At 38.5% G+C, this 13216-nt stretch overlaps 1 protein-coding gene across 1 annotated transcript in view; it reads right to left on the bottom strand.

Moving 5' to 3' along the window:
- The window catches only part of SLCO4A1 (solute carrier organic anion transporter family member 4A1), a 402251-nt gene that overhangs the window by 10734 nt on the left and 378301 nt on the right, over window positions 1-13216 (bottom strand). Inside the window, exon 11 of the mRNA XM_053716065.1 lies at window positions 2679-2743. Coding sequence (XP_053572040.1) covers window positions 2679-2743 — 65 coding nt within the window. The remainder of the gene's footprint in view (window positions 1-2678; window positions 2744-13216) is intronic.

Here is a 13216-nt window from a genome sequence, read left to right as displayed (position 1 = left end):
TCTGCCGCCCCCAACGTCGCCGCCGATATACTAAATTTATTAACCCCTATATCTAAGTCTAACCCTAACACCCCCTAACTTAAATATAATTAAATTAAATCTAAATAAAACCTACTATTATTAAATAAATAATTCCTATTTAAAAATACTTACCTGTAAAATAAACCCTAAGCTAGCTACAATATAACTAATAGTTACATTGTAGCTATCTAAGGGTTTATTTTTATTTTACAGGCAAGTTTGTATTTATTTTAACTAGGTAGAATAGTTATTAAATAGTTATTGACTATTTAATAACTACCTAGCTAAAATAAATACAAATTTACCTGTAAAATAAAACCTAACCTAAGATACACTAACACCTAACACTACACTACAATTAAATAAATTAATGAAATTAAATACAATTAAATTAAATACAATTACCTAAATTACAACCCCCCCCACTAAATTACACAAAATAAAAAACAAATTAAAAGCTATTTAAACTAATTATACCTAATCTAATAGCCTTATCAAAATAAAAAAGCCCCCCCCCCCAAATAAAAAAAACCATAGCCTAAACTAAACTACCAATAGCCCTTAAAAGAGCCTTTTGTGGGGCATTGCCCCAAAGAAATCAGCTCTTTAACCAGTAAAAAAAAAATACAAACAACCCCCCAACAGTAAAACCCACCACCCACACAACCAAACCCCCCAAATAAAACCCTAGCTAAAAAAAACTAAGCTCCCCATTGCCCTGAAAAGGGAATTTGGATGGGCATTGCCCTTAAAAGGGCATTTAGCTCTATTGCAGCCCAAAGCCCTAACCTAAAAATAAAACCCACCCAATAAACCCTTAAAAAAACCTAACACTAACCCCTGAAGATCCACTTACAGTTTTGAAGATCCGACATCCATCCTCAACGAAGCCGGGAGAAGTCCTCATCGAAGCGGCAAGAAGTCCTCAACGAAGCTGGGAGAAGTCTTCATCCAAGCCGGGAGAAGTGGTCCTCCAGACGGGCAGAAGTCTTCATCCAGACGGCATCTTCTATCTTCATCCATCCGGCGCGGGATCATCTTCAAGACATCCGACGCGGAGCATCCTCTTCTTCCGACGACTACCCAACAAATGAAGGTTCCTTTAAGTGACGTCATCCAAGATGGCGTCCCTTAGATTCCAATTGGCTGATAGAATTCTATCAAGATGGACCAGCTCCGCGCCGGATGGATGAAGATAGAAGATGCCGTCTGGATGAAGACTTCTTTCCGTCTGGAGGACCACTTCTCCCGGCTTGGATGAAGACTTCTCCCAGCTTCGTTGAGGACTTCTTGATGCTTCAATGAGGACTTCTCCTGGCTTTGTTGAGGATATATGTCGGATCTTCAAAACTGTAAGTTGATCTTTAGAGGTTAGTGTTAGGTTTTTCTAAGGGTTTATTGGGTGGGTTCTATTTGTAGGTTAGGGCTTTGGGCTGCAATAGAGCTAAATGCCCTTTTAAGGGCAATGCCCATCCAAATGCCCTTTTCAGGGCAATGGGGAGCTTAGTTTTTTTTTAGTTAGGGTTTTATTTGGGGGGTTTGGTTGTGTGGGTGGTGGGTTTTACTGTTGGGGGGGTTAAAGAGCTGATTTCTTCGGGGCAATGCAATGGTTTTTGTTTTTGTAATTTAGGTAATTGTATATAATTTATTTAATTGTATTTAATTTAGTTAATTTATTTAATTGTAGTGTAGTGTTAGATGCTAGTGTAACTTAGGTTTTATTTTACAGGTAAATATGTATTTATTTTAGCTAGGTAGTTATTAAATAGTCAATAACTATTTAATAACTATTCACCTAGTTAAAATAAATACAAACTTGCCTGTAAAATAAAAATAAATATATTAATAAATATAGTATAGTGGCGGTGACGTTGGGGGTGGCAGACTAGTGGTTAATAAATGTAGGCAGGTGGCGGTGATGTTATGGACAGCAGATTAGGGGTTAATAATATTTAACTAGTGTTTACGATGCGGGTGTGCGGCGGTTTAGATGCGGGAGTGCGGCGGTTTAGGGGTTAATATGTTTATTATAGTTGCAGCGATGTCGGGAGCGGCAGATTAGGGTTAATAATTTTATTTTAGTGTTTGTGATGCGGGAGGGCCTTGGTTTAGGGGTTAATAGGTAGTTTAGGGGTGTTAGTGTACTTTTTAACATTTTAGTTATGAGTTTTATGCTACAGCTTTGTAGTGTAAAACTCATTGCTACTGACTTTAGAATGCGTTACGAATCTTGCAGGATAGGCTATACCGCTGACTTTTTGGCCTAAAAAAAAAGCTTGTAATACTGGCGCTATGGAAGTCCCATTGAAAATAGAGTATACGCAAATTGCGTAAGTTGATTTGCGGTGAGGCCAAAAAAGTGTGCGGGACAGCTGTACCAACAAGATTCGTAATAGCAGCGGTAGTAAAAAAAGCAGCGTTATGAGGCTTAACACTGCTTTTTTACTCATAACGCAAGAATTGTAATCTAGCCGTTGGTATCTCTTTAACAAAGAATAACAAGAGACAAATCAATTTTGATAACATAAGTAAATTGGAAACTTTTTAAAACTTGTATGCTCAGTCTAATTCACTAAAGAAAAATTTTGGGTTTCATATCCCTTTAATTCAAAGTTCATCAAACACTTCAATAATTTCTTAAAATTAATTTGACATACCTAAGGTGCGTACCACTATCCACTGGATGCCTAGCGCAAAGGAACGCTGACTATCAGACACACACCTGAAATACATGAAAATTGTGTTAACTAGAACAAAAGTTTAAACCATATTTATGCGGAACAGAATAACAAAAAAATTATCAGGATAACTTAAAAACATAAATTATGCTTACCTGATAATTTCATTTCCTTCTGTATGAGGAGAGTCCATGGCATTATTCCTTACTGTTGGGAAATATTGGCCACAAGGAGGAGGCAAAGACACCCCAGCCAAAGGCTTAAATACCCCCCTACTTACCTCATATCCCAGTCATTCTGCCAAGGGAACGAGAAACAATAGGAGAAATATCAGGGTATAAATGGTGCCAGAAGAGAAAAACTAATTTTGGTCCGCCCATCGGAGTATACGGGCGGGGGCCGTGGACTCTACTCATACAGAAGGAAATTAAATTATCAGGTAAGCATAATTTATGTTTCCTTCTTAATATGAGGAGAGTCCATGGCATTATTCCTTACTGTCGGGCAAACTATACCCAAGCTCTAGAGGACCTGAATGATAACGGGAGGGGTAAAAAACTGGCGGACCCTAATCTGAGGGCACCACAGCCTGCAAAAAGCTGCTTCGGCCGAAGCAAAAACGTCAAACTTGTAAAATTTAGAAAAAGTATGTAAGGAGGACCAGGTAGCCACCTTACAAATCTAATTTAAAATAATACATTGTGTTTTTTATATGTACAAATATATGTTTTAGTAAAGAGAATTTATATCCGGTATTAATATTGATTTTAGCCTCAATTTAGATTATTTAAGGTAATCATTGTTACACAAAAGGGATATGGACCAATAGGCATGGTTTATTCATATGTTTCACATCTGTAGATAGATAGTATAATAGAAACATAGTAACATTTGGAATACATAGCAACGAAGACACACCATACGCATAATTGTGTTTGACACACATCTTTATTTGATTATCACATTTGTTTATAAATAAGAGGTTTCACTGTATCATGGAACACTACCTCTGAGAGGCACATAGTTAGTTTCAAGCACATTTTAACACCATTTGCCAGTTTAAGGTAACGGAGTCTAAGGAACTTTGTATCACACGTTCACAAAAGATAAGCACCGTTATACGGTTAATTTAACCTAAAAATTGTATGTTTTCAGTTCACAGCACTGTAGAATAGGTTGTTTAATTTACCTTTCTATTAAGGTCTTATATTTAATCTTTATATTCTTTTATCCTATGCAGAATATCACTTTCTAGGTGTATCATTATAGATTACAGTCTATTACAGGTCAATTTCCAGATAAGTAGATGTTTTCAATCACAGAATAACTAAGTATCCATCCCCACAGCTTCCCAGCGCTCCCATCCTCCTCCTTATTTACAAATCTGATCCATAGAGGCCTCGTTCATAAAGGCCCAAGAGGAAGCCACCCCTCTAGTGGAATGAGCCGTAATCCTCTGAGGAGGTCTAATTCCCGCTGACTCATAAGCTAAGCGTATAACATTCCTCAACCAAAAAAGATAAGGAAGTTGAAGAAGCCTTCAGAACTTTACGCTTCCCAGAGTAAATAACTAACAAGGAAGAAGTTTGTTTAAAATCCTTAGTAGCTTGAAGATAAAACTTCAAAGCTCAAACCACATCCAAATTATGAAGTAAACGTTCATTTGAAAAAGGGTTAGGACACAAGGAAGGAACCACAATCTCCTGATGCTGCAATCAGACACAACCTTAGGAAGAAAACCCAAGCAGGTACGAAGGACAGCCTTATCAGTGTGGAACACCAGATAAGATTCAAACTCCAAGGTGGTGCATTAGATTTATACACAGGTCTAACATCTCTGGTCTGTAAGGAATATCCTCATTGATATGGAGTCTATTATAGTACCCAGGAATTCCACCCTGGTACTGGGAATAAGAGAACTCTTTTCTAAGTTTATCTTCCATCCATGAGATCGAAGAAGAAACAGAAGGGATTTTTGAATGGTCTTCTGCCAGACAACAAGATGGTGCATGAACCAGAATATCGTCCAAATATGGAGCTACTGCTATACATCTGGTACTGGTAACTGCAAGCAGAGCCCCAGAACCTTCGTAAAAACTCTTGGAGCAGTAGCTAAACAGAAGAGCAATAAAGTGCTGGTCCAGGAACGCAAACCTTAGAAACTTGAAGTGTTCCTTGTGGATTGGAACGTGAAGGTAAGCATCCTTCAGATCTATAGTAGTCATAAACTGTCCTTCCTGAACTTAGGGAAGGATGGACCTTATCGTTTCCATCTTGAACGAGGGGTCAGATAGGAATTTGTTTAAGCACTTTAAGTTCAAAATCGGGGGGAAAGTTCCTTTATTCTTTGTGACCACAAAAGGGTTTGAATAGTATCCCAAACCTCTTTCTGCAAGAGGTACCGGGACAATGACTCCTAGGGAGGATAGATCCCTCACGCACCCCAGAAAGGCTTCTCTCTTTTCTGGCCTGGAAGACAGGTTTGATAGGAGGAATCTGCCCCTGGGTGGATGAGACTTGAAACCTATCTTGTATCCCTGAGCGATGACCTCCAGGACCCACGTGTGCCTGCACGTCCCCAAACCAAGCGTCTGCGGCCTTTGTGATCCAGAACCGGATCGGGGGCCGCCCCTTCATGCCGACTTTGTCTTGGCGAGCTTCTTGCTCTGCTTGGATTTATTCCAGGACTGAGCCAGCTTCCAAGTACTGGATTGGTCGGGCTTTGCAGAGGGCTGCTGACGTTGGGATTTATCAGAACGAAAGGAATGAAAATTAGGACCTTGTCCCTTAGGCTTGCTCCTCTTATCCTGTGGTAGCAGCCGTGGAGATAATTGAGTCCAGGCCTGGACCAAATAAAATCTTTCCCGTAAAGGGGAGGGAAAGAAGTCTGGACTTAGAAGTCATGTCTACAGACCAGGACTTCAGCCAGAGTGCCCTACGGGCTTGAACAGAAAAACCTGAAGCCTTAGCATTGAGGTGAATAATTTGCATCACAAATAAAAGTATTAGCAACCCTTAAGGCCTTAATTCTTTCCTGGATCATGTCGAGGGGACCCTCCACCTCGATCAACTCAGATAAGGAGGAGTTGCACCAGTAGGTAGCTGCTCCAGCAACCGCAGCAATAGCCGCTGCTGGTTGAAACAAATATCCCGTATGTTGAAACATCTTTCTTAACAGTTTCTTCTTCTTATCCATGGGCTCTTTAAACGACGAACTATCTTCAAGCATTTAGCATTTATGGAACCCCATAACTCCAATTGAGAGTCCGGGACCAGGAACAATTTCTTAAAGGAAGACGAAGGGGAAAAGTAAGAACTAATCCTTTCCCATTCATTCTTAATACTGTTCATCTTTAAAGGAACCGGGAAAGTTTGTGGTACAACCCTCGTAGACCTTATCTAATTTAGGAATCAAAGGCAATTTGGGCTCTGGAACCTCTAACGTAGCCTAAACTTCCTTCAACAGAAAGCATAAATGTTCAATCCTAAATCTAAAGTCTGGTTCCTCCGCAGCTGGAGGTTTAGCGGCAGCAGACTCCAACCCAAAAAATGCGCCCTTTGAAGTATCAGAGACGCCTTCATCATCGGATAATCTCGTATCAGATAAATCCAACAAATTTAGTGTCAGGCTGCTCCTCTGCTCTGCTGTGTCCGTTGCCACGGACACAGGCACTACTCCTGTTGCTAGGGATATGGCAGTGTAACTGCAGAACGGTGATGACATCATCACCGCCCGCCCTGTCTTCCCTATGTAAAGGCCTCAGTCTCTCTCACCTGTGCCCAATAGTATAGGTGTTACTTCTTGTGTTCCTGGGTGCTGTATATCTGTATGCTGAACTGCTGGACTGCTTAACTGTTGATGAACTCTGCCTGTTTGACTACGCTGCTTGCCTTAACCCCTGAATTGCTGGACTGCTTAACTTTTGATGAATCTGGCTGTTTGACTACACTGCTTGCTTTAAACTCTGCTGGATTGCTTAAAGGGACAGTCAAGTCCAAAATTTTAATTTTAAACAACTTTCCAATTTACTTTTATTACCAATTTTGCTTTGTTCTCTTGGTATTCTTAGTTGAAAGCTAATTCTAGGAGGTTCATATGCTAATTTCTTAGACCTTGAAGACTGCCTCTAATCTGAATGCATTTTGACCACTAGAGGGCATTAATTCATGTGTTTCATATAGATAATATTGAGCTCATGCATGTGAAGCTACCCTGGAGTCAGCACTGATTAGCTAAAAAGCAAGCCTGTCAAAAGCACTGAAATAAGGGGGCTGTTTGCAGAAGCTTAGATACAAGGTAATCATAGAGGTAAAAAGTGTATTTATATAACTGTGTTGGTTATGCAAAACTGGGGAATGGGTAATAAATGGATTATCTTTCTTTTTAAACAACAAAAATTCTGGTGTTGACTGTCCCTTTAACTGTTGATGAACTCTGCCTGTTTGACTACGCTGCTTGCCTTAACCCCTGAATTGCTGGATTGCTTTACCGTTGATAAACTCTGCCTGTTTTGACTACTCTGCTTGCCTTAACCCCCTGAATTGTTGGAATGCTTTACTGTTGATGAACTCTGCCTGTTTTGACTTCTCTGCTTGCCTTAACCCTAAAGTATTGGATTTCCATTCTGTTGCCGAACTCTGCCTGACCATTCTATTGATTTACCCTTGAACTGCCTTATCGCTGGATTCCCTACCTATTGCCGTCAGAGACTATCCTGTCTGTTTCCAGTCCTTCAAGTGGTTTACCTTTGAACTGCCTAACCGCTGATTCCTACCTGCTGTCGTCAAAGACTACCCTGCATAGTCTTAGTACTGCTTACCTCATTTTGCAAACTTTCTCTGTTTTGGGATATTCCCTATCATTCCAGCTTGACACCGGGATAATAAGACTACTGGCCAAGTTTGGTCTGATAGTGGAATATCCCACGAGAATTACAACTAGTTGATGACCCTTGAAAAGGATAGCAATATTTGACCTTTCACTTGCGCTTAGCAGGGCGAGGTAAAGCACTAAAGGCCGCAGACACCATCGTTTGAAACTGCGCAGTAAAGTCTGGCGGTAAAAGGCCCCCTCCAGATGGAGGTTAGGAGTGCTACGGGAAGCTGCATGTGTATTAGGAGAAGACTGTAGGGTGCGCACCTCACGGGACGGACACTCCTCAGAGGTGGATTGCTCAGTGGTATCAACCTTCTTTGACATAAATACTTTATCGAGACATGTGGAACATAGTTGAGCGGGCGGGTATACTGCGGCCTCCTCACAATATATACAGGTATTAGACTTAGGTAAAGAGGGAGTACCCTCTAACGCATCAGAATCCTCCATAGCTTGCGCTTATAAAGTAGACTATTGATTAATAAGAAAAAACAGCACCTTTATACCCCCAATCTCTGGGGCACTCACCACCTCTTATGACCCAGGCAAAACAGAGAAACCACTTATTGTCTGGTAACCAGCACGGTCAGGAAAGAGGAAATAAGGTGTGACCACACCCGGTCACATGGTGCGCTCCTGACATGGACTTGAGTGATGGAAGCAGGCAGTGAAACTCGTCAAAATAAAAAAATGAAAACGGAGCAGCACAGCAGTATAATTGAACCAGGAAAAATGTATTTCATGCTTTTAAACAAACATGCAAGAATAGGACAAACCGTCTGACATGTTTCGCGCCCTCTATTGGCGCTTCATCATAGACTAAAGACAATACACTGAAGTCTACCTTATATAACTACACAGGTGATAACAAATTAACACCTGGTGGTTATACAAAAAACACACATTTAAAAACAAATAAACTTCATCAATCATACAAGTTCTCTATAGTGAGCCCCTAGTCAGGAGTAGCAAAAAAAGAAAAAACTTTTGCATAGATATCATCCAAAAGTACAATGTTAAACAAGAATCTATAACACCACATAATTAATATAATTCTTAAAACATAGTTTATACTTTATTGTGTTTTGATTCAATGTTTTCTAGTGTTGTGCTTAATACATCGCTTCATGATGGAAAAATACATATGAATAAATGTGTATGTTATGAGATAAATTACAAAACATTTATATAAAATGCCAAAATTTAAACTGTCAAAATTTAAACCGAAGTAATCCTAAATCAGTAATTTAAAGTGACAGTAGAGGGCGCAAAACATGTCAGACGGTTTGTCCTATTCTTGCATGTTTGTTTAAAAGCATGAAATACATTTTTCCTGGTTCAATTATACTGCTGTGCTGCTCCGTTTTCATTTTTTTATTCTGACAAGCAGTTGGTTCCTGTTTTTTGGAGCATTGCACCTTTGCCCTTTTGCATTGCCCTCAAGCCTCCATCCGTGGCGTCTGACGTCACTATTGCAAGCCCTGGAGACGTTCGTGAGGAGTTTGGAGCGGCCAGCTGACACTGTTTGTTACCAGTAACCACAACCGGCCTGTCTCACTCGCTACAGCTGAACATTGAAGAGATCGTTTGCTGTTGAGGATCTTAAATGAAGGTAGATGCACTTGCGATTTTCAAAAAATGAAGGTAAAACTTTTACATTATCGTTATATGAATGCAATGCTGGCAATGATTTGTAAATCAATGGTTTGTAATCCTCCGTAGTATTTATTGATGAGTGTTTAAAATACGCTCAGGATTTAAAGTGGAACTGTTTTCTTTTGCTAAGTGTATTACGGATCCTTATCAAACTGTTTGGAACTCTTATTAGGGGAAGCAAATTACGTAATTACAATATAAGAGGCATTTTGGGCTATTTGTAAAATTTTTGCATTTGGGCATTGTTATTTTATTAAGGTAGTATATCATCACTAATATTGTGATATTTGCAAGAAATGGATTTGGATAATACCATATTATCAAGTTCTCTATATGATGCTGAGGCCAGGAGAGAGCTGTTTAAACTGGTTTTTTCCTCTGAACGATCTGAGGGTTTCAGTCCAGGCATGGAGTCTCAGTTTAAGGCACTGGAGAAATTGTTAATTGCTGATTTAAGACTCACATGGGACATTGAAGCATTATGTTGAACATGATAGAGTTCCAAGAGGGTTAAGGATTAATAAATTCCCAACCTTTGAAATTGATAATCAAGACATTGTTTTGGAATGGAATGATGCTCTATCTGAGTGCTCAATGAAATTGTTGAAAATCCTGATCCGGTGTAAGCAGCTGAAAAGAATTGATATAAAAGAGAAAATGGAAGAAATAGAAAAAGAATTAAAGAAATTTGAATCACATGAAAAGTTCTTGGAACATAAGAAAGTGATGAAAGAACATGTGGACAAGTTGGATTCCATACTAGCTGAGAGAAAAGGGGAGAAGTTCCATAGGGATAGGATGGACTATGAAACTAATAGTCTACCAGTGGCCCACGTTCCAAAAGAAAGCATGGAAAAATAACCCCAATCGTGGTAAAACAAGGGGTGGAAAAAAGAAAGAAGATGAGAAAGATAAAGGACCCAAACCAATTCTGAAAAATAAAAACAAGAAGAAAGTGGTGTTCACGTCTACTGATGTTGAAACCTCTGATCAAGAGTCAGCAACCTCTTCTTCTCTATCTTCTTCTCCATCTTCTGTCTCTTCTGTATCCTCTTTGTCTTCTCGTTCCCTGAAGGGTAGCACAGATGAAAATGACGGAGAAGAAATGGTGGTACGTCCCAAAGATTCAAGAAAGGAAGCAAAAAAGGAGGCGTCTCAGAAAAAAGACAAAAAAGAAAAAGTCCCTTTAGGAGGATCAGAAGATCAAAGAACAAGAAGAAAAAAGAAAGGAATGTGAAAAACTTGGAACTCTCTAAACTTAATGTTATAAATTTGTCAAAACATGTTCTTACTGAGGATCAAACGAATCTATTGGGCAGAGGCCTGGGTTTTGCCCCAACGAGAGATTTTTCTCCTTTCAACACTCTAATTGATGTCAATAGATTCATTAGAAAACTCACTTTGAAGAGATTTTTTGAATTGCAATCTGCCCCTAATACTAATGTAAATTATGATGGGTCTGATTCAACCACAAGAGTGGATAGTTTGAGTCAAAGTGAAGTATCATTTAAGGATGCTTGCACATTAGGGACTTTGATTGATTTACAGGAAGGGTGTGATACCACTGGTGTGCGGTCTCAACCTCCAGGTCCCAAGAAAGTAGTCTCTGATTTCTATCCAGTACAATTTAGGGGTAGTGCATTAAATAGTTTCCAGAAGTGTGTTGAAAAAGAATTACTTGAATTAGCTGTGTCCAAGAAACCTGCTAAACAAAATTTGAAAATGTGTGAAAGGTTGGCATTGGAGTCTCTCCAAAGTAACCATGATATAGTAATCAGAAACTCCGACAAGGGAGGAAATATTGTGATTCTTAATAAAGAAGATTACTTTGGAGAGGCTCTACGCCAACTAAGTGATACATCAACTTATAAATTACTTAGTGGTAATCCAACAACTAGCTATAAGAGACAGTTATTAATGCTTTTGGATGATGGTATTCATTTAGGTATCTTTAGAGAAGAGGACATCTCTTATTTAGTTCCAGAATTTCCGGTTACACCACTGTTCCACTACCTACCCAAAGTCCATAAGAACCCCGAACGGCCACCAGGTAGACCCATTGTCTCGAGTATTGGGTCCTTACTTGAACCACTATCTGAGTGGCTGGACTCAGTTCTCCAGCCATTGGTAAGGAATTTATACAGCTATTTGAGAGATTCAGCCCATCTTTTAGAATGCCTGAGAAATGTTGAATGGGAAAGTACATACTCGTGGGTAGTTGTAGACATTGCATCGCTCTGTACATATATACCTCATACTTTAGGCCTGAGGGCAACAAGATTTTTTCTTGACAAATTCACAGCATACAATTCTGAGGTTAAAATGTTTATTTGTTCCATACTTGAGTTTGTATTAACGCATAATTTCCTGATGTTCAATGATAACTATTACTTACAATGTTGTGGAACAGTCATGGGGGCGAAATTCGCCCCCTGTTTCACAAATTTGTATGTTGGGTTCTGGGAGCTGAGATTCCTGTATAACAGTGATTATACTAACAGGAGAAGTGGACCAAGCGCTACACCCAGGGCCTTAAGCTTACTAACTATATAGCCTCCTAGTAGGCTAACAATACAAAAGTTAAAATGGGGAGAGAGTAAGCGCTAAAAAGCTTAAAAGGCTAGTAAAAGGTACATTTTAATACATATAAAAATTTACAAATGGCAATCAGACGCATGGATCCATGTCTGACTTAACAAAAAAAAAATATATATATATAATAAACAAATCTAAAAATATCTAAAAATATCCAATTGAGTATAGCATGTGACGCTGACTTAGTGAGCCAGTGATGAGGAGTTAGGACATGTACATTCAATAATATAAACAACCTAAGTGAGTGATTGAGTGCACACAATAGCTTTCAACAAAGAAAAATAGCATTCACAAAAAATAGTGTTCACAAAAATTGGCGTACATAAAAAATGTTCAAATGTTCAACCGGTTATATGTAAGTGAATCCAGTAGTGTTTCCTCCAAAGTGACGTGTAGAAATATAACGTGAAGTCAATAATAGTAGAATGTAAACGTTGAGTGGGTCAAATTATTGTGGTTTAGCTGCTAAATTAAAAAATTGTAAATCCGTGAGGTGTATAAAAATAAAAATAACTTGTGAAAAAATCCACGTGGAAAACTTGAATTCAAATGATAAACAAAGGTCAAAAATCAAAAGACAAAAATATCAAAAGACAAAAATAGAAAATCAGTGATAATATTAAAAAGCACTAAAGATCTAGTGAAAACAAATCCTTAATTCAGATGTTAAAAATCCTTGGTAAGATCCATAACAAACAAATACATCGATAAAATACCTAAAAGGGAACAAAAGAGAAACAAATAGTGCAACACTGTATATGATATATAATATAGGTAATTAAAACCAAGCTCACCAGTATGCCAACACGTTTCGGCCTAGACTAGGCCTTTCTCAAGACTTGAGAAAGGCCTAGTCTAGGCCGAAACGTGTTGGCATACTGGTGAGCTTGGTTTTAATTACCTATATTATATATCATATACAGTGTTGCACTATTTGTTTCTCTTTTGTTCCCTTTTAGGTATTTTATCGATGTATTTGTTTGTTATGGATCTTACCAAGGATTTTTAACATCTGAATTAAGGATTTGTTTTCACTAGATCTTTAGTGCTTTTTAATATTATCACTGATTTTCTATTTTTGTCTTTTGATATTTTTGTCTTTTGATTTTTGACCTTTGTTTATCATTTGAATTCAAGTTTTCCACGTGGATTTTTTCACAAGTTATTTTTATTTTTATTTTTATACACCTCACGGATTTACAATTTTTTAATTTAGCAGCTGAACCACAATAATTTGACCCACTCAACGTTTACATTCTACTATTATTGACTTCACGTTATATTTCTACACGTCACTTTGGAGGAAACACTACTGGATTCACTTACATATAACCGGTTGAACATTTGAACATTTTTTATGTACGCCAATTTTTGTGAACACTATTTTTTG

Source organism: Bombina bombina, chromosome 1 (assembly GCF_027579735.1).
Source record: "Bombina bombina isolate aBomBom1 chromosome 1, aBomBom1.pri, whole genome shotgun sequence".
NCBI classification, from domain to species: Eukaryota; Metazoa; Chordata; class Amphibia; order Anura; family Bombinatoridae; genus Bombina; species Bombina bombina.
The sequence above is the reverse complement of the archived record's forward strand: the minus strand, read 5'-3'. Positions and strand labels throughout refer to the sequence as shown.